Below are 22,718 nucleotides of genomic sequence, written 5' to 3'. Positions count from 1 at the left end.
TTAGTTGTAGTCACACTTGGTCTGGTAATAAACAACGGCTTCTTTAATAACAATAAATGCACGACTACCGGAGTTTAGTTGTCTACTTTCATCGCTATCATTGCTATTATCCTCCTGTATCACGAAACGTAAGTTCACTGAGCAGCAGAGACAAGGCTATTCTACAGTAACACCCCCATGCTCTCGACATTAAACGTCATTCTTTTATTTCTAATTTAAAAAATGGAAAGACTTCTGACATGCCGAACTGGGTGGTCTTGTCCAATGGCCCAACAGTTATGATAAAGTCTATATTACTGTAGCAAAAATAATGCTCTGACCTTAAACGATTTTTGACCTCTCTTGGATTAACTGGTCCAAACAAGGAGCTCTAACTGAAGATTATGCTAAAGCTGGTCATACAGCAAAACCGTTTGCCTGAAGGACCTATTAACTACGCGCACACTTCATGGGAAATAGATAAATGCAGCTTTCAAAGCATATTGGAATGAATTGGAAGTCCGGTTCTTATCATTTTATCACTTCCTATTCAGTATCTCTGCTTTTCATGCAGGTCTCCTTCGCAAGTGTCCTGAATGGGATTGCACTGAGGGATACTATGTCCAATCTCCATCTTGGCATATACTGTCTGTATTTGACTGGTCTGTTAATCCCTTTTATGTGTTTAAAACTTCAAACGATTGAACTGACAGGTGATTGGTAGTTCACTTTCAGCGTCCGAAACGCATGAAAACGGAAGTGACCTTTTAACTGTCTAAAGCTGTTTTTAACCACATGCGAAATGACAATTTTGCTTGACCTGGAGTGAGTAGAACAAATGATGGATGGTCTTCAAAAGCTCTGCAGATGGCCATCTTGATAAAAAGCAAGCAATTTGGTAGAGGCCATGCTTACCTTTTGTTGGTACATTGTGCCAAAAAAAATCATAAAACAAATGAACTGAACTACGGAGAAGTTCCCTGTGCCATACGGTGTGTCTGCGAATTTCAATGTACTCAGGGCTTAATTTCCAGAATGATTGTGAGGCTAGATATAGGGAGTAATAGGTCTAGTCACCTCCAGCTGTTATTACGCTCTGTAATTACGAAAGAAAGTAGCCTGTTCTGATTGGTTTCTTTTTCGGAAAAAAATTTATAACACCTTACATGTATGCTGTTTCCATAGCCTCGGGGAGATACGGAAGTTTTATTAAAGAGAAAGTAAGGAACAACTGATGATTATCATAAACTATTAACCTCCTGATTCTCACTTAATGCATTGATGGACCCAACAACCTCACACAGCATAAAAAATAATCCAGGGTAGTGATTTACTCTAATTTTTACTCAGAAATTTAGTCTTATGTATGCTTTCCAAACCCATTTTTACTCGGTTGTAACGGTATGAGGCTGGATTTAAGAAATTTTTATGATATCAAAAGCATTAGAACCTCACTTTTGTACTCCTAGTATTACTCGCGAGTCTGCATGTCGCAGAATCAGCTGGATTTCAGTCTGAGCCCTGTACTGATCGTGAATTGGCCACAGGAACGCAGTGCTTTCGTCGCATTCCCGATGCCGCCTACTTCTTGCCACGTGGCTACACTGCCCTCCTTCACTGTGTAGTTGAAAATATGCGTGGAAAAGCTCAATGGCGCTTTAACAACCTACTCCTAGGTGCGAGCGAGCAGAGAGTTGTCAGTTTTAATCACATCTAAGCGATGTCTTCACTAGAATTTGGCTTAAGACCTTTACCTACTCCAGCTGAGGCGGTTTATTGCTAAGGTTTTACTTCGTAAAAGATTAGTTTCAACATCCCGCTTGTATTCTCCCCATTGTGGCTAATCCAAACGCTGGTAGATTTCGTGTCTGTGCAACATTCAATTATGATGTCATTTTGTCACCCACCGAATGTTCACGGTCTCTCCTTGTTGTGATTTGCCTCATTGTCTTTCACAGGTCATGATCCTAGCGTTCCCGATTTCGAGCGCATCTCAATGCCAGGTGACCCCAACACAGGTGACGTTGGTTTACAGATAAGAAATCTCACTATTGACGATACTGGGGAGTACGAATGCCAGGTTACTCCCAGCATGGGCCAACCCCTTCTGCGAAGAAAGACGTGGCTTCAAGTTACTGGTATCTAACACTTAAGTATCTTCATTCGTTCATTTATTCCTTAGACCAAACACCGCTTTCTAAGTAGATTGATGGTATGCTTTGTTTAAACCGTAGTGATGCCGTCTACGCCAAGACTGTTCGCTCTAGGCAAGGAGGTAAAGGACAGGAGTCTCGGTATCCCTCTATCTGACGAAGAGAAGACCATAACCGTGGAGTGCGTGGCCTCAAACGGGATCCCGCCACCAAATTTCTACTGGAAACTTAATGACATTCTACTGCAGAGCATGCCCACGGATGACAAGTCTCCAGGTGAGTACTTTTGCCCTCGGCTCTTAAAAATTACCCCTCAAAAGTACACTGATTTAGAGAAAGTAATTTATTAAAATTATCAAGGCCAATTTTTCTACATCACAGGTAGGAGGAGATTTGAATTACTATAGGGTCTTCTTTCAGACTGGAAAGAGCATGTAAAGCTCATATAATTACAGGTTACACGGTTCGCATTATTTGGACACTTCATCTTTTTTGGATGTCATGAGGAAGAACACATTGATGAATTTAAAGGGTTAAAGAGGGTGAAGTAAACAGGCTCAACACAACTGGTATTCTTGATTTGTCTGCTTGCTTGTTTACCTCTTTTCCGACGCGTAGTTCGCATGCGTAGTAGTTACCTTAAGTCCTCTGGGAGTCCATAGGTTTTGTGATTCCTCACCCCCTAAATACCATCCGGTGGGAAATTCTAGCGTGCCTTAACCATGCAATTAATGCATTACATTGAATTCAACACCCACATTTCAGTGAATTTAAACTATCTGATCAACTTTAATGTCGCGTAAACTCCAAATTGCCACTTGCAAAATGACCAAATGCGTTCTTTGTGTGGTCATTCATCTAGGCCATAACGCCATTGATGGCAGTCATCAGCGTTCCCTCTCGCGATCCAAGTGTGTTGGTTGGCGGTCTTCTCTGCGACGCTTCAAATTTAGTAGTCAAAGGCGTCTCTACTGAGAGAGCTAGAGAAAAACTCGATTGGCCCTATGGTAGGAGGAGCGTCGAGGAGGCGCTGATCTACTCCGTCTTTGTCCTATTGCTTATCCTAAGTTCAGAGGAGGCACGCGATTGAGGGGAGCTCCAGTTGACATACAGGGTACCCGTGTAGCATTGATGAATGGTCATTACTACTTTGTGATTAGCATAATCACACTCACACCCAGAGAGCACTGTCATGGCCAAAAACAAAGCACACACTGAAAAGCCGGCCACTGGTACCATTAACCATGCCATGGTGCGTAATGAGATGCAAATGACACAGTTTTGGCATGTGACCTGGTCGCTTTCATCCGGATTTATAGCTCCGAGAGTAATTTTAAAATTTCCATCGCAACTCACGAGGTATTATCGCCCTAGGTAGTTCATAGCCATAACTCACTCAAGTTTAACTCAATTGGATAGTGCCGACCACCGCTTTTGGAAGCATCACCGTAACTGCTGCCAAATCGGTCGGTATAATAAGCAAATCAGGTTAATCATATGCGGAACCTGACTTCTGTGAGAATTTATTTAGTCCCGAATGATGAAGGCTGTACCCACGGTGTTAAGCCCTCATTTTCCGACATCATGTACATAGCCTCCAAGTAATTGCATAATGAGATGCACTGCCATACATGTCTGTTTCCATGGTCGGTGTGGTTACGCCAGACGCATAATGCCAAAACGAGGTATTCTTTAGTCCATTCAGCGTTAGAGCTATTTATTTGGCTCGGTGAATTGTAATGATGGCTGGATGAGTCGACTCCTATCATTGACTATCCTACCTTGTACTGTTCAGATCCATATTTAAATCGGTAACCAGGAGCGCGAATTTCACATGTTTTTACTCATTCAGATAGAATTAACTTCCAGGGCAGTTTTACTGACTTAAAAGGGTGATTTAGAAGATGTCTGAGTGGCAAAGCACCTGACACCCTCATACTAAAATGGCAGCTATCAACAGGAATCGCCATTCATCGAGACTAATGAAACACAAGATGTTTAGTGTTGAGGATAAATGTTTTGGTCGACTATTCATATTCTAATTCTTCCGTACAAATGAGCCTTAGCTACATAAGCCAAGTGGCTACCTTAAAAGTCCCCTGCCCCATTTGCTTCATCGCCTAATGAAAATACACACATTGTGTACATTTGCATGAGAGAATGAGTGATTAGTTTCCTCAAATAAGTGAACAGATGGTGATTGATGAGCCAATTAGCACTCTTTTAAGGAAATTAAACTAATCTACAGCACAATTTCCGTCATTTATATAAACTGTTTGAAACATACAAAAGCCTTGACGACTCCAAGATAGCTAATTGTATATATCCCACGGGTTCTATCAACCATTAAAATTTGAAGTGAAATATGGTCTTTCCATTGAGTATTTACAATCCTCTCACAGGGATAATTAAAAGTTCTGATTTTTTAATTGTCAGTAAGGTTGCCTCAAATCATCACAAATCCGGGTGAGGATCGGTCAATGCTGACCCTGCTTAAATCTGACCTCAAAACAGGCAACATTCTCACCTGTGAAGTTAGCAACAATGCAACTTTGAGTCGTGAGGATGTGACGGCGAGAACTCTGCGTACTACCACCCTTATTGATGTCCACGGTGAGTTACGCCCGGGCTTACTTGTAAGTAGTTAGTAGCACCTACTCGGCATGACATATTGACGCGATTAATGACCTCTAACGTTATTTTCTTATTTATATATATTTAAACGAAATCCGGTGATTCCTAAATGTTCTTTTGAAGGAATGGTATACAATAAGTTGGTTTTAGCAAATTGGATGTTAGCATACCTTCCATCCAATCTAAGTAGTCCCGACAAGCCACTTTAAAGGTCATAAGCTCAGATATTTTAATCTCCTCCACCATCCAAGATGTTTCAAATGCCAGATCGCGCATGGAGTCGGATTAAATAACAGAATACGTGTAAATGATTTCTAAGGACCAAAAAGGAGGATTGGGAAACCACACATCGTCGAACTTGGCATTCAAGCGGCGGTGATGTAAATGAATGAGTTGCTATATATTTGAATTGCCACGACGGAATAGTTGTTTCATTTTTGCGCTATTTCTCGATTCTCAACCTAGAATTAAGGTTTACTCTTTATCAGCACCTGAATTCCGTGTGAAATATGAGAGGTATGCAGGTTAGTCTAACCGTGGAGCGGAGTCTAGACTCAGGAATTGATTCATTTCTTCACTTATTTTTGCGGCGGTTAGGTGACAAGAGCGTGATCCTTTTTTCTCTTTCCCCTTCGGAACGACTTGGTTACAATTTCGTTATACTTCCGCTGGTTATCTCACACCAACTAGCGGGCAATTTATGGTCACTTTTATAATTTAATTTGTTCATCTGATGTACACTCGGATCTACGTCTCTTGCTGCAGTAGTATGGTCCACCTCTCTTGCTCTTGCCCTCGCCCTTGGGCTCGCCCTCTCCCACATTATCTAATCTTGCTGTTTGACCGGATGCGTAAGCAATAAATGCACCTAAGCCTTGCTCCCCGCCGCCTCCATCTCCCGGACGGAGGATCCGGTCGCGCTGCGCTGGTATGTACAAAAATTAGCAACCGTAAATTTTCGGGGAATTAATCTCTTCTTCCATCGGGTGACGATTTCGCAGATTGGCTAACAAGGCCTCCTGCCTTCCCCCTAATATAATTGATATTGTTATAGCCCGCCGTGGCATTATTTCCCAGTATGAACGGTGAACAGTTATTTAAGTAACTAAGATCATCATGAAAAGTGGTAGACTGAATGCTTTTGGAAAGGAATTAAGACATGAGACAACCTGGATAAGGGAAGGATTGCGAAAGTGTGGAACGCTTAAGGCTACCTTGGTACAGTGAATCATCCGAGGAATGAAGAGTAAAACCCATCAACAACGAAATGCAAGTGTAGAACTTCATAACCCGCGGATGGGAGAAATTAGTGGATGAGAGGATATTCACTTGCCATTGGGGGATCTTGCTATTCGAGGGTTTTTCGGGACTTCGTATCGCTACAAACCCCAGTTCTTGCTGAAGATGACCAGGAATGTCAAAATTTTTCTTGATTTACCGATTCACAGAAAAGGGAACATTTTTGTAATAGAGTGTAAAACTTTGCCCAACCTTCGGCTTTTGGAATTGGAACCGACGATTCACTACTGAAATAGGGGATGGAGACCATGGAGCGAGGTGAAGAGTGCGCCAACGAAGTTGAGGAAGTGGAAACCTCGGGCCTGCTTAGTGTCTCTCCAACTCCGCACGAATACCCAAAAACCCATTCGGCATTATCAGGACCTCGCATCACTAAATTAACTTTTTTTCTGGGATTTTGCTTGGCATTTCCAAAAAACAGCGCAAATGGTATCATAGTCACATTTCATTTGTAATTTTTCAAATAGGGCTAGAATGATTTCATATTTCCTAATTGACTCACTTCTATGAAAAAAACAAGTGCTTGATACCTGAGCATACGCGCAACAGGAGCATACCTAGATGATGAAAGGTAGATAAAAAAGAGTAGAATAATTTGTTGTCTATAGGTGGTGAGATGAAAAGCAGGCGCTACCATGCGCAGAATATAAATATGGGGCCCCCAGTCTTCTTCGAAGACCAAAAAACGTATAATGCTTGGGCAGAAATTGTATCGCCGAAGCAGAGAAGGTCTGGGAGTTACTGCAATGACCCAGAGGCCATGACGCCCAATGGGAGAACAACGGGGGAGCCCTTAAGGGCTCGCGAAACCAAAATGGCGAGTTAAACAACTGATCGAAGTATCACATAGCCCCCGATCCTTTTGAGTGGCTTTATGATTGGATGCGCTTTTCGCTGCCACCGGTTTGGGCGCGTCGAGAGTGGCCTGAAAAGGAAAGACACTATTAGGACAGAACATGTCTTTATGATGTACAGAAGGAATAAGGGGATGCTGGCATGATCTGGAGGCCATACCACTCAGTGGAAGTACAAAAGCTGAGCCTTGAATGCCCTGGAGACCAAAACGAAAGGTTAAACAAACGATCAAAGTATTACAGTATCATGCATAGGATGTAACCACCTTTGAAGTTATATTATACATTAAGCTTAATTCCAATTGTAAAAAGTTTAAAGAATAATTTGCCGCACTTTAGTGCCACCGGGACCTCCAATAATTACCATCCTTGACAATTTTGACGGCGGAACCTTTAAAGAAGGAACTCAACTGCAAGCGGAATGCGTGGCGAAACCTCCGGGGCACCCTGTGGGAGCCCTCTTCTGGCGCTGGCACTTTCCTCCGTCTCTACAAGCGGCACTGCCACCACTGCAACGCATCCCTTTGGGTTTGCCTTTCCACTCACAGGACTTCGTTCAGACCATCGTCAACACCGAGGACGTGCCTACCAGCTTCTACGAGACTTCCACTAATGGGGAGCTAAAAGCCGTACTCACAATTCCTAACATTAACCGACGCTACCACTATGCCAAACTCTCCTGTGAGACTGCACACAATACTGGTGTCTCGAAGAGGGCGGATGTGAATGTCACAATTAACTGTGAGTTAGTGAACAGTGGCAATACTTCAGTATTCATTCCTATCAAAGTGTAACCTCCGATTTTGTACCCCTTGGAAAGATAAACTACCGTGGAGGTATTGCAGTTTATTGTCACCAGTGGTCAGACCTCTTTTCGTGGGACATTCACATCCACACTGCCATTCATGACGCGTTAACGGTGTTCCTGGTTAATGAAGGCAAACAATCTGCTGATATTTGTGTCATTAGACGACTTTAAGCGCCGTTTATGAAGTGCCGGAATACTGTGCTTTCAGTGTTTCAAAACACGCCAATCAGTAACGCTACCACCGGCGATGGTGACGGTTTCCAGTCCACACCTTAAAGGGCATTTTTGTAAACATTTAACCGGTGTGAACAACGTGTGCCATGGTCCATAGTTAAAGGTTTAGTTTCCACTGGGTACCAAGACAACTTCCCCCTTTTGGCCATCATATGAAAGTTGAATGACGATACAAAGCAGACTGGTTTACTTTGATAGCACTAGTATAAGTAAACTGTGGTCCAAATTGGTTAGCTTATCGACCTTTTAAACCACTTTAATGCAAGTTTACTATAAATGTGTAAGACAATAAGTGAGGTTCCGGGTGGAAAAGTTGTGTATTAACCCTAACAGATGTGTACAAGTAAATTATAGGCAATTGCGCAAATTCTTAATCTAACGTGTAAGTAATCTCTTTACACACGTTAGGAATATTGCCTAACGAAATGCTTAGATATAATATTTGTGATGGCTACTTTTCGATTGACACCTATGCCATTTCCAAGTGGGAACTTTATCTCGCCAAAATAGATTCGCATCGTCGATAACAAAAGTATCGCATTTTCGAGAGCGCCTTTACTTAATAATCTGACTTAAAAGTGTTTTTTGCTATTGCAAACACGAAAGATCTGGTTTTTCAACTAATTTGAAGCTGCAAATAGTCTGGATAAAAGAAAACTTTCTTTTGGCGCCCAATACATTCCTCATTGGCAATATTTTTACCAAACCAGATGTGCGCACTCACCAGTATTCCGAAACTGAAGGCTCACTTAAAGAGGCGAAAGTTACAAGTAGGATAAAACAGCTTGATTTTACTTGCAGAAGGAAATAAATTCAAAATCAATTATGCTTACTTCGATGAATGAATGCTGAATGCTATTTATAGTTTGATCACTTTAGCAAGGAAAAATTCTTTGCACATATAAAACGCTCCGTGGGAGAGATCTTTTTTCGAATGGATTGACCTTTTGCAGAAAAAGTTATAAAACTGTAAGAACGGAGACCTATTTTATTGAGCTTGCTTGGTTCATGTGGATTTAACATTATGCAACAATCTTGAGTTAATTCATAATTATACCTTATTTCCATTCTGAATCAGGAAGGCAGCTTCCATCATCGATGAATTTATCCGCGCTTCCATGCCTTCTGCATACTTCCGGTGTTCACGGGTATAATTTACAGTGTGCTGGATTAGGAAGTGGTTGCGAACTCTCCTGGCGATATGGGCAAATTATCGCTAATTTCATCTGCACTTCACTGCTTTTCTAGGCATTACGTAGGTTTGGTGATACTTCAAAGAGTTCTTTATTGAGGTAGGTGTTGATCGCCCCATAACATGCAGATGATGTTGATCGCAAGACCATTTGAATCCCAACATTATTTCACTCTCTATTTTATCTCGAATTGAAAAAAAAAACAAGCTTCGGCTGTTAGGCAGAAATAACTAGCTGATGTCCACCTTTTTTTCTGTAAGATCGGCAAGCGAAATGTCAAATGTTGATATTTGCAGGCGTCTCAAATAATCGCAACGAAGAATACGGGTCACATTTGAATCCAAATGCAAATGAACCCAAAAAACCAACGATGAAAAAATACCGAGCAGTAAATCTAGTATATTGGAAATAGATGAGATTTTATCTTTCCTAGTGGATTAGCATTTGATTCTAATTAAATGTTACAACATCTTGCCAGTATCTAATTTGAGCGTCGCAACACTTTTTTAAATAAAACCCGGCGACGATTATGATATTTCATTTGATTTTATTTATTCAGGAGCCTTCCTTGAAGAATAGTTCAGCACTGGCTGATAGAAGGGCGGGGAGGACTTAAGCTTGACCGAAAAGTCGTGTTGCACGATGGGGGCAAAACCCAACCCAAGGAGGGCGAAGAGCTTGGACGGTTAAAAACAAATGTTAAACCACCTCAATTATTCACCACTTTATGAGTAATCCTTTCGCATTTACAGAATTTTTATTCTCCATCCAAAATATCGTTTCAGTGGTGAATAAAGGAACTCAAACGACGTTCTTGCACCAACACTTTACATCACATTTCGCCTCCTAGTTCTACCTCACAATCTCACCATAACGCTAAAGAAGGGGACTCTTCTTACCGGCTCCGTAAACGGCCGTTCCGAGTTAGTGGCTTACGCTCAAGAAAACACCAAGTTAACATTCTGCTGCACCACCGACGAGATGTATCCCGATGTCGCGCTGAGGTGGTTTCTGCTGACCGAGGATCGCACAACTGTCCAATCGGAAAGAGTAGCCGATCGGGACCTTCGCAAGCCGTCGACCAGGCAACCTGGGGCTTTCATTCGAGAATCTGAGGTCACCATCACAATGATTCGGCGCAATCACCACAGCTTCCTCGATTGTCAGGCCTGGTATAATGGCACTAATCGGGTGATTCGAAGTGTCCGCCTGGGCATCGCATGTGCGTAATGCTGATAGCTAGTTGAACTTTGCCAGTACGATTTTAAATGTGTTCTTGATAAGTACCTTACATTATGTTATCAGTTTATTATTTATTTGTTTAAATGCTATCACATCTCATAACCGAAATGTACATTAGATCCACCGGACGAGCCAACAATTAAGGGTCTTGGTAGTGCCGAACCGATAAGGACTGGCGAATCTCGAATACTGGTCTGTGAATGTTTGAATGGATATCCTCCACCGGAACTTCGATGGCTCAAAAGTTGGTTCTTGACTGTTTTATTTCTGATGCCACCCCCTTTTTCGTAGATGGCAAACCGATTGAAACCACCTTTACGCAACGAAATTTTCTCGTCGGTGTTGGATTGGATTTAAAGATAGTTGCTAGAAAGGAGGACAACGGTGCTAGGATAACGTGAGTTTATATAATTACTCCCTATTATTGAGTTGTCTGGAGCACAGTATTCTTGTAACCTCATTCTAGCAGGGGACTCATTTAAAGAGATGAAATTCATGCATTGAAAATGGTTAGAGGCAATGTATTAGCCGTTTTGAACTACTCTGGGTAATCAACTAGGGATTTCGTTTTCTACAAAAATCAGAATAGACTGATGAATTGCACCAATTTCATCAACGTGATTTGCATGGATCCCTTTGGAGGAGACACATATTTCATTTGTCCACTGGACTGCAGCATACATTGATGATTATCTCACGTAGTTTTTGTGAATTGATATTTACTGACAAGTTTGCCCAAATGACTGAATTTTAAGCTGCTCTTTTCTAGGTGCTCTCTGCATCAAGATTCGTCCTTACTTCCTAGAGTCGTTCAAACCCAATGACACGTTAAAAAAGCGATTACCTGAGGGAGCGTATTTATTCTTATGGCCGTTTTAATGACACTGGAAAATTGAATAATATGTCAGATGGCTGTGAAAGCAAACAATGGACATTAATCTCTATCACCTTAATCTACAATCACTTTTATTCCTATTTTTGCTTCTTATCAGTTCATATTCGTGCCCCTGGCTCCACGGCGCCTGCACAAGCTTGAAAACCACTCAAATTAGCATTTTACAATTAGCTTCCAGTTAACTTTTGCTGGGCAGGCCTGCAACTCCTGAAAAGTTTCTGTTTTAATTGTGTCTAATTCCCAAACAGCCTTGAAGGTCACCCTCCTGCAGGTGTACTTTGGCTGTACTAATATTCACGATAGGGCCAAGGTCAATCAAGTACCATAGGTACGCATGAATGCGATCTCTCTGTAGCCCCGACGTCCTCCACTAGCCGGCTAGCTTCCCTGATCACTCACCCGCCCGGGAATAGTCACTCCTGTCAAAGTCTTGTCTAGTGATTATCCAGGTCGGGAGGTTGGCAGGATCCAAGCTCACGCTCATAAACACCAGTTCGTAACAAAGTTGTCTTCTATCTTAGTGACCTTAAGCAGTTTCGGTGTGACTAATTCCGCCTGCTTCTTGCATATTGTGTATTGACGGTCATCTGAGACACTTCTCTAGTTTTCTACTGAGAGCTGAGATAGCCTGCATAAATTTAAATAATTAAGTTCAATCATAAATAGCCTCATCTGGCTTCCCTATATCACAACTGCTTGTGTTGACAACCACCTGATTCGATCTTGACTTACTTAGATTTCATGGTCTAATCGTCTTACTGCTACTGGAAAATTCAGTGGTACATCAGAGGGCTGTGAACATGAGCACCTAAATACTGTAACGATCAACTTAACTTCTCTCCGCTGCCTCTTTTATCTTGTGTCACTGTGACCACTTACAGGTGTCAGGCCAAGAGTCGGGCCCAGTTGGGAGATGTGAAGAGCCGACCTCTCATCCTAAACGTCCACTTTCCACCCTCTGAGGTCAACATAAGCATTCTCCAGCAGGGTAGCCTTCTGGCTGACCAGGAGGTGGAAGTCAGTTGCGAGGCCGGGTCCGCCAACCCACCTGCTCGTCTGCAATGGCGTTACTACCATTGCAGCCGTATCAAACAGTACATGCGGAGGGCCGACCACTCCACAATTCTGCTCACCTCACTCAACAAAGTCACCAAACCTTTGGTTGAAGCATCACCAGGGCAAAATGAGCTACCTCAGGACTGCGAGATGGACGATCGCATCGGTTTGTGATTTCTCCCATTTTCACCATTTTGCAACTATCACGGGATGCAAATCACATTTTTTTTGATCATGTGATTCCCTGTTAGATTTTTTACCAATTCACCATTTAGCAAGTACATGAAAAGCTTTTTCATGGACGGATTTGTCAATATGGCTGAATCACCCTGGGACAGTCCGCCTGAATTCATTATCCGTGCTTCCATGCTCATTTCGGTTTCGTCACGTGCAATGCTACATCCCAGGCCACCCTAATCTGCGTTGTAAAGACACTTTTCCAAATTAATACACCGCGAAACCCTTCTTTGGTGATCAAAGGTAGAACGTTTCACCGAAATCGCAAATATGCTTAAATGATTTTGTTCTTTCTGTTGTTCTCACACAGTGACTTCTCTTGTCCGCCTTCACGCCGATGAATTATGCGTCATTCAACCATTTGGGATCAGAATCACGTTCAACGTGTTTGCCGAATTTTTCATTAGCACTGTCGTAAACCCTCACTCAGTTGGCGTCTTTGGGACATTTACACAGTTTTTTACCAAATCAGCAGGTTTTACGCCTATCGTCGCAATGTACTCCATCCTCACTTACCGTTCAATGGACACGTTGTCACAGTTACCAGCCATCATGAATAGCGAGTGGATTTGACGTGCCAACAACTGGTGCGCCGGACACCATAAATATGACGCAGTTGGCGCTTATTAGAGCATGTAGTGCGCGCCTTGTGAAAGGACGGTTAGGATGGATGCAACTCCAAGTCACAGTGAGAAAGCTCGTTATTCCGGGAAGGGTAGGGTATTGTGGATTCTGATATGGTGCCTGCTCATCGCGTTCTCTTTTAGCCGTACTGCATCAGCGGGGGCATCTATGAGATACCTGATTTCACTATACCGCCCCCGGTCTGTCCTGATGCCAAAGGAAGTCATAATACTAGGGCAAAATATGTATTGTCGACATACAGAAGGGCTGTGTGGGACTACTGACTTGGCCTGGAGGCCATACGGCCCAGTGGTAGGTACAATGGCAGATCCTTAAGGGCCCACAAACCTAAAACGAGTTAAACAAACAATTAGGGCATTACATAGCTCTCCTCTCCTTTTAAGCGTCGCCCCTGGCACCCCTCTTTGTCAATACATTTTGCTTAATAAAGGCAAGTTGTAATGTTTTACAATGACACAGGTATCGAAGATCCACCGACAAAGGGGAGCTACGGTGGTTTCATTTCCCGAGGTCGACTGCTTCTCCGACCCGAGTGGAGGGATCACTTGGACATTGTGGCCTGCCTCGCATCTAACAGTGTCTACAATCACCTGACGATGCAAAATCAGGTTCAACTTAACGTCTCTTTTCGGCCTCACTTCATTGGCTTTCAGCCTGGACATTCCCACAGCATTGTCGAAGGTACCTGCCACTAGGTATTTAATTTGGATGATGTCAATAAGTGGATAAGCCAAGATAAATCTCGCAGTGGTAGGTAGATATGTCAAAACATACTTTGGTGAATTTTTATAATTCTTTGCAGGCAGCTCGGGAATCTTGGATTTGATTCCATACGGCAACCCAATGTGCACTAATATTGCTTGGTCGGTAGAGGGACGGTTCTTGAATGAGAGTCCAATTGATCCCCGAACGGCTAGCTTCTCTGAGAGGTCGGTTAAACGGACCCTTTCGAAGCTGACCGGCCTCTATCAACGGGATGAACTGTTAGTAATCTGGAATATCAAGCGCAACCAGGCGAATAATGTGACTGTTAGAGCTGAAAATAGTCTTGGGACTACGAAAGCCACCTTCTTCTTGGACGTTACGTGTAAGTTGTGCACATGTTAAGGGAGTTAGGGGCAAACTACAAGTGGTTCATAGCTGAATTGCAGTTAACACTGTTTGTACTACTTATAAAACGAAAAAGTAGTTTGGACGTTTATCATTTGACTATGGTTAAGCCCGTTACTTTAATATCTCAGTCACTGAGTTACAGATAGAACTTGTCATTTAATTTAAATACGGGTTCATTAATTTGGATTTTTACTTTGACATACTGCTTCTTCATCAAATAGACTAACCTAGTCCTTCAAAAAGCACTTGCGCTTTCGAAAGTTGGACAGTACTGGAGAATGTGTCTTGTTGTAGTACAGACATCCTTTAAGACCTTTTAACTATCCATAGCTCAGATAATTAGGTTAAGATTAGATGATTGAGTAGTTTGACAGGTTTTTTGATTCAGTCATTCTCAATCATTCACGTGGTCGAGATGAGTTTGCGACTGGAAAAGTGAAGCCTCACACTTAACTTGGAACCGACGCACCAATGCAGTTCCACTCTCAGTGAATTACAGTATCGACTTCAGTGTCTTCACGCCTCTCAAGCCAGATAGTCAAAATTCAAAAGACCTCCTTCTCCAGTACCTAGAGAACTCCTTAGTGAAGAGTTTAGTTCTGCATGCTAATTTCATGATCGGTTTTGTTTTCTGCAGACTCCGCAAAGGTCAACAAGTCTGTTAATGCCAATGTGAGCTTGGGTAAGATGGCCGTTTTAGAGTGCTTGGCCAGAGGCAATCCCGCGTCTGCTATCAACGCGTTCTCCTGGCATCGCCTTCTCTTTCCTGCCTGGGATAAGGAGGCTAATGAGGCTCCTCAGATTGAAACCACCTCTCTCGGTTGTAATGATGTAATTTCTTTACTCTATGTTATGGACCTTGTAGCAGAATGCTTCACTGAGCCAAACGGTAGTCATGTACAAAGTGCCAGTCGTAGGTATGAGAGTTGATATCTCTGATACTGCTTATTGTGTGCTCCCGATTCTTTCCCATCGTGTAGATGCATTAAAATAAAAAGGTTTTGATGGCACAGCAACAGCCTAATGCCATTGATATTAGCCTTCATATCTGCTGCTACATTTTACCCTAGGTGACTCGCATAAACGGAACCATCAAGCATATGGTGCAGTGCGAAGACGTTGACCAATTCACCATGCGTAGTCGACTGCTAGTTTACAATGTCACTAGGGACGATGTTGGCCTCTACGGTTGTACCGTGGACAATGGTATTTCTACACCAGACCGGTCTGAAGTGAAGCTCTTCAGCACATGTAAATTTATTTTGACTTCATTTTAGCATAAAGTAAAAAGTAAATATAAGAGGATGGAATTTTTCAGTACTCAATGATGGACAGTTGTATACTACTCAATCAAAATTAGTAGTTGGCGTGTCTCACACATCCAATCGTTTTTCCTTGTTATCACACTACAATCAAGAATTTTGGCTTCAAAGGAAAGGGAGCTACTTTGAACATGAACGCACATGACGTTTTGCCTAGAAAACATGTCCCAATTTCAAGAACTGGTCCTACTTTTTGCTTATATGGTTATGATCGAGAGATACCTCGAATGGGCTGTTTGAGCTAACTCCATTTAAAATAGCTACACTGCAATTTTTCCCAAGTCGTCGGGACATCTATAGACATCTAGCAATGATGTCTATTTTCCTACCATTAATAAGTGGGTGGCTTATTCCTTCGTAAATAAACTAGCTCTTTCATGGGCTCAAGCTACTGTTGTAATGACATCAGTGGAACTCCTCGAATGTTGCCTATGCAAATGAATGACGCTATAAAATGTTACAATATTGCTACTGAGCAAGTCATGGTAATGAACATTGCTAATTCTGTTCGAGTAACAACTTATTTATTGCTTTAAAGGAAAAAAAGTTGCATACACTAAATTGAACGCTTCGTCAATGGGTGCATTTTAAGAGGCATGCTTGTGTACCTCTTCGAGTGGACTGGGCATAGCTGTAAAATATACCTTGCAATACTAAGTGGTGAGGTTAAATAAAATCCTATTAGTTTTCTCATAGCAGTAGTACCAAGGCTTAAGATCTAGTCTAGATAAGCTAGACTCATTATGCTCGATATCTGGGTTATTGTTGTAAAGAGTAATTGCTATGGTGCCAAAATCATGATTGCTGAAGAAAGGTAGTAGGATACAGATGTACCAATACTTTCCTTCCTCCAGTCGCTCCGGAGATCGTGCGGCAGCCTAAATTCGCGAAGGTGGCAGCCCCGTTCGGGACCAGGGCGGTGTTGCAGTGCTTCGTGCGAGTGGAGCCGATGCCCCGCGTCGCTTGGATTCTAAGCCGACGCGACCAGAAGGGAAGCGCCACCGTGACCCACGTACTCGATTCGCGTTGCGGCGCCTTCGTAGCAGAGCTGAGTGTGCCATGTGTCAGGCCGTCCAGTCCTAAGTTCCTTCCATCTCTAACGCAGATCCGTCCTGGCTACTATGCCGCTAAACTACACATCAATGCCATACATGTTTCGGATTTTGGACAGTATACTTGTAAGGTGAGGCAGGAGGTAGAAAGTGATTTTTGTCGTGATACAAGATTTTTTTTACTGTTAACAGTCTTTTGGGTAGAGATCTTGAAGTTATTTCAAGTGAACTTTCAGAATAAGAAATGATAGTTCCAAGCTTGTTTTTTTATGCTAGTTGATCAGACCGGTAGTTTTATCTTAAATAACTTGTATTTCATCTGCGTTTCTCATTAAAAGTTGTCACTATACCAAGCATATTTGGTGAGTTTGTGCATTTGAAATATGTTCTTTTGAGACGTAAAGGCAAGGTGGAGTGACTAGGCTTATTTGAGGGTGTCACGCGAACACTCTACCCTAAATAGTCATCTAACCTTGCATCTTACTATAAGTATTGTCAAGCTAGACTATTGAACTAACATACATGACGAGCCACAGAAAGAAGCAATATTTTATCAGAGGCTTGACATTATTGACACAGTCCGCTCCATTGACGCAAATACTCAACATGGAAATAAATTCTTTTATTGCAGTCATAAAAGAGTAAAGTTCAAGGTTTGAAACAAGCCGTACTGACGTTCATGGTATGGTGGGCTTCGGAAGTTAGGCCATAGGAGAAAAGGAGAAATAACATAGATACTGACAAGCGAATGCTGAGGGATGGAATCTAACTAGCCTTCGGGAAAATTCGATTTTTCTGATTTCTAATTCACTACAATTTTACAATGGCTGGAACTAAAAGCAGAAGTACTTATGTGATCCCTCTCCGTTCTTGGTGCGTTACCATTGTCCAATAACAATTTTTGGCTACGAAAAGTTATTGGTGAAAGCTGTTAGTAGTATACTCAGTGGGAAGATTCATCGACTCCTGAACCAGAGTAGTTTAAATCCCAAACACCAGCAGGCTTAATGTTAGTCAACTTCTAATACTACCTCCCAGAACTTCCCGTATTTCAATGCAGTAGATTCAATATGGATGTTCTAATCTACTCTATAGTCCTGAGAAATAGGTTAGAGGCCTTATTTTCCCTACTAAAACATCCATTGCCGTACTGTAGACAGCACGTTGACAGCTCCATATATGTGAAGTAGAAGGTTGCAAAAAATTCAGTTTGTATTTGTTCGTGTGTTTATTAGATTCCTACTTTCTGTGCCCCTTTAAATAAGCACGAAAAGATTTATGGTGATTTTATGGCCAAGTGATTTTGCCAATGGATTGTAAGTGGGGTATTTAGATGATGATATGGCATCAAGAAAGAAATCGTTCGATTGTGTAAACGCTACCTAAAATGACCTAGCTTAATAGGTAATCAAAACAAGAATCGCCAAATAAATCAGCCGTAAAGTCTCTTTGCTCTTTCTAAGGGAACAGTATGGAGTCATTACCTATAAATAAGTATTTTCGATTTGATTGTGCAATTACTCATCAGTTTATCGTCAATTTACCTTGGCTTGCTCATCATCAATTTAGGTAATGGCAGCAAGCGGGGATGAAGACCAGTTTGCAATTCAAGTAACTGGAACCGGTCCACCAGAGGTCCCCTATGATCTGCATCTGTTGAATGCATCTATCACGAGTCTTCGAGTTGGCTGGGGCCAGGGTTTCAATGGTGGTTATAAGCAAACCTTCACGGTAGATGCCTGCTTATAGGAATTTTGTGTTTCATCCATCGTACTATCGAAATTTTTCATCTAGGTTGTTTTTACTTTGATAAAATACGAATTCGGGAAATGGTTCAAATTGAAACCAAATATCCTTTATGCTTCAACTGATGTTGCGTTGGCATTCAAGTGTATTGAAAAATATCTACTAAAATAAATTTGAGTGTGAACTTTAATAGTCCCGCAAATTAATACTTGCCATTTATATATTTTGACAGGTTCGCTGGAAATCTGATCATCCCGATGATCAGTATAGATATGCTGACGTTGCCGAAATAGAAGATGTGGGTGATGTTATGTTTACCATAAACGGTAAATGAGTCTTTCTGCTGTCGCAAATCACCTATAAATGAAGCTCCTATAACCATCTTTCCTCCATAGGCCTGAAGCCAAATACGCGATATGAAATCGGTGTCAGTTCCAGAAATGATATTCACGGACAAACGGAGTATACAGAATCTATTCACGCAAAGACCAGTCCGGGTAAGACTTCTTACATTGTTAAATTCTGTAATCTAAATGATTTTCGAAACTGTATATTTTGAGCGGCACACCCTTTGGCTTTTTCTGGGCGATAAAATTAGTGTTGAGCAATCCTCCGAACATGCGGCTGTGTAAACTCACATCAGCGCATTTCCCGAGGCACCCTTGAAAGGCATTCCTTTTCTTTTCACGTTTTTAAGGTCGTGCCTTATGAATGTAACAGAACGCTTGTCCCCATTTCTATAATGGAACCCTGGAAGCACATCTAAGGCACATTCAAGCAAACATGAAAACAAAAACGTGGTTTCGGATTCTCTTTAGGAATTGGGCAGAGTAGTAATTTTTCGATCTAGACTTTAGACTAATTTGAACTGTCCGCCATCATACTCACTACACTGTCGATTTCTTTGCTCCAGTTTTGGAAGATCTCGATGGATTCAATGGGTATCACAGCGTAAGAGCCGTCGGCTACTCGAAATCCAGTTCCCTTTTCATCATCGTTGCGGCCTGTGTAATCGGAGGAGTGGTGATTTTCGTTAACATCGTTGTAATCACCTATCTCATTCGAAAGAGGCACAGAGGAGGCAACCAGATCCCGGGACCATCCTCCGCAAAGTCGCATATCCTTCCACTAAAGAAACAGTACCAAGGTGAATCGAAATACGGTATCTATAGACCGTGGACACCCCGGTTTTCCTACCTGACTCCTACTTCCCTAAAATGGGATATCTACTCTTTATCAGTCTATATATGGGATGTTCTCGGTCCAAGAATAATTACACTTAATTAATCTTTCAAATGGTACAGGTGTTGGTGTCATATAAGAACAGCAAAACACCTAATCCGTGATGAACAGCCTTCTTTGAAGCTATATTTTGTTCTTAGATGGACACTACTGCCGAGATCCGCATCACAGGCGCTTGAGTGGGGAGCACTTCTATTTGCCCGATCCTCTTTTAACTGGTGAGGCTGCCCAAACCAACCCTGTCTATGGATACGAACCCCCCAGTGATCATATACCCGAGTTGGGGAATGCAATCTGCCAGTCAACCTACATGCCAGGCGTACCACCAGCTCTGTACACCAATGACGGGACGTATCCACAAATTCATCACACCCATGTAGGTGGTGGAAGTTACACATCTCCTACCCCAGTGGTGGGTTAAAATATCTTATTTTAATGAAAAATATCATGAACTTACCATCTATTAACTTTTTTTTATTCATTTTATCTTCTTCCTTTGCCGTCGTCAAAATCCTCTCGCATGATACGCAGCACTGATATGCGTACATTAGTTGTGCTTGGCGTTCATCTACTTCCTCTCATTCATTTTTCACTGTTTGCAATAAATTTTCCGTGACAAGGCAGTGAACCACTTCTGCTTTTTTGAGTTCCTATTCCCTGTTGTCTATTCATCGTTACTTGTTAGTGCATCGCATGGTTGAGTCTCAGTTGTATCTTTTTATATTCAGCGAATACTTAAACATCACATGATATTTTCCACATTAAAGGCGGCCACAGTCGCGTCCGGTCAAGGCCACCGATCTGAGCCGAAGTTCATTGTCAGGCCACGAAGTGGTCTGAGACGCAGACAGAGCTTTAGTGACGCACTAGACAGGGGTCAAGTCTCTAAGGGAAGGGTGAACGACCAGGTGTGCTACCACAGAAACACAATGGGAAGACCATCCTCAAGGCGCCATTACCCTGGACCGTCGTACAGCCTTACTCCACTTGATAACCAACAGCGTGGAGAAGTCTCAAGTAGGACAGTAGGACATCTTGGTAAGCACCTGTTCTTGGGTGTGAAGACAATCTGGCAACTCATCACATAATACGAAGCAATTCTATTCCTCACGTATTTGTTTCCAAGGCATGTCGAATTTAACTGAGTCCGGAATAGTAAAATCCATCAATTGCTGTTAAGGAGCGCATTTCAACTCTAGTTACACTATCCAATCATGTATTTGGGGTCCTCTGTTGCTTGTCTTTGACAATTTACTACATCTAATCGTAGATTTGCTTGGATACACCAAGAACTGTTACATTGATCAACTCGAAGCACTGCAAAAGGGAGATAGCCCAACAAAAAAGGTGAGTTCTCTAAATGCAAGTTAATGGTAAATGCAGGCTTTGAGGTGAAAGACATTTTGGGTGTATTACAGCTTCTCCTGAACGGTGGAGGCATGAGTGAATCGGTGACTTGGGGATCGAGGCCGACTACTTCAAACACCGAATGGTGTGACAATCCTGGCGTTGTCGTCTAGGCGGAAGCACTTGTAGTTATAAAAGCCCCACTTTAAATGTAGGCACGTAAGACTTCCACTTCAAGTACTATGTACCTAAGCCTTTTTTACATATTATATTTATTTGTTCTTTTGTGGTCAATGAATGACGGGATTAATTTACAAATGCGCAGTAATAGGAATGGGTTAAAACTTCGACAACTTGTTTCAATGTAAATAGCCATGGTGAGGTGGATGGCTATGCAAAATAAGGAGAACTGGACGAATGTGGAGGTCCTGGGCAACAAAATAGGCACGACATTGTGTCAAAGTCTTCCTGGCACAACACAGGAACGAGGCGCGAAAGTTCATCGGATGTCCGAAACCCAAATATGCGAGTATATGAACAGGGTCGTGTCCGTACGCCAATGGACTAAACCAGCATAAATTGTACCTCTCATGGAAAGACAGCCCCTAATATACTGCCACATCGATGAAGAGATTAGTCTATCCTGACTCTGCTACCACCAGAAAAAATACCCACTTCCAGCGAAATCGTACCAAAAACTTCAACCAGATAAACTATCGGTTCTAGCGCTGTCGAAATGGTAAGTATAGAGGGGTTAGTGATGCTTGTGACCCTTTACAAAGTACATTCACATTTATTTCTGGCAGTGCATCAGTATGCCACCATTCCGTTATCTGTAATGATCCCACGGCGTCTTAATACAACCTCGAAATGAAGAAGACTTTAAACGGAGTCAGTGACTCCGTCTTAATTGGCATGACTCAGTGATATTAAGGCCCTAATATAGGAAGTCCCTGCATACGCTCACCTGCTCTAATAGATGGTCAGAAAAGCAGGCGAAATACTAGTTACTCAAGCCGTCCACCCCTTCCCGAACTCGGGGCACCATCAGCAATGGTAATTACCAACGAACATATTAAATTAAAAGAAGAAAAACCATATTTACAATATTAAGGTACCAAATACAGTACCTCGAAGCACGCACTCCCAAGCTAGGCCGGCTGTGAATTTTTAAATGTACGGGTGGGTGTTAGCTGTAAACTCAAACCCATACTAGCTCCATTCTCTGCCTGTTTATAACCTTTTCTAGCAGCTAAAATAGATACTCTCGCTTTTAAGTCTAGGGGCATAAAATCCATAGTATTTTGCAGAACTGGAACCACGATTTACAGGCAGCGGACCTGATCATCGCACCGCGCCCAGATGTTCAACATCGCATCATGGTCTTGGTTTGGCATTTGGACATAAGATCCTTTGCACACAATCTGGTGCTAAAACACTCTTTCGTGCATAAATGTCAACAGGCGGTTAATAACTGAGAAGGAACAACAGTGTAATACTATAATTGATTGCTGAACTCTCGGATTTGGTAACAAGCTATGTGGGGCTTCGCCACTGTGGCCCCCGCAAGGTGACCTGGCATCTGGGCTATGCCAGTAGCACCAGTCACTTCTGCATGTCGGAAGGAACTTCTCATGTCTTTAGTGAAGTCTCTGGAAGGTGTAGAT

At 42.3% G+C, this 22,718-nt stretch overlaps 1 protein-coding gene across 1 annotated transcript; it reads left to right on the top strand. All coding sequences in view use genetic code 11, as the record gives it.

Moving 5' to 3' along the window:
* Positions 1 to 547: 547 nt before the first annotated feature.
* On the top strand, positions 548 to 21,224 carry EGR_09148 (Nephrin; the record flags this gene model as incomplete). The annotated part of the gene is made up of 24 exons (XM_024498397.1): positions 548 to 641; positions 1,449 to 1,655; positions 1,938 to 2,117; positions 2,214 to 2,408; positions 4,569 to 4,745; positions 7,259 to 7,660; positions 10,005 to 10,376; positions 10,515 to 10,640; positions 10,688 to 10,793; positions 12,173 to 12,513; positions 13,689 to 13,910; positions 14,032 to 14,316; positions 14,980 to 15,173; positions 15,413 to 15,593; positions 16,519 to 16,676; positions 16,770 to 16,847; positions 18,286 to 18,447; positions 18,695 to 18,788; positions 18,858 to 18,959; positions 19,376 to 19,609; positions 19,845 to 20,080; positions 20,472 to 20,721; positions 20,975 to 21,051; positions 21,123 to 21,224. The coding sequence occupies 24 exons, from the start codon at positions 548 to 550 to the stop codon at positions 21,222 to 21,224; spliced, it is 4,575 nt and encodes a 1,524-aa protein (XP_024347180.1).
* Between the last annotated feature and the right edge of the window lie 1,494 nt (positions 21,225 to 22,718).

This window comes from Echinococcus granulosus (genome assembly GCF_000524195.1).
Source record: "Echinococcus granulosus chromosome Unknown EG_S00134, whole genome shotgun sequence".
In the NCBI taxonomy this organism is placed as follows: Eukaryota; Metazoa; Platyhelminthes; class Cestoda; order Cyclophyllidea; family Taeniidae; genus Echinococcus; species Echinococcus granulosus.
This window is presented reverse-complemented; position numbering and strand designations above follow the sequence as displayed.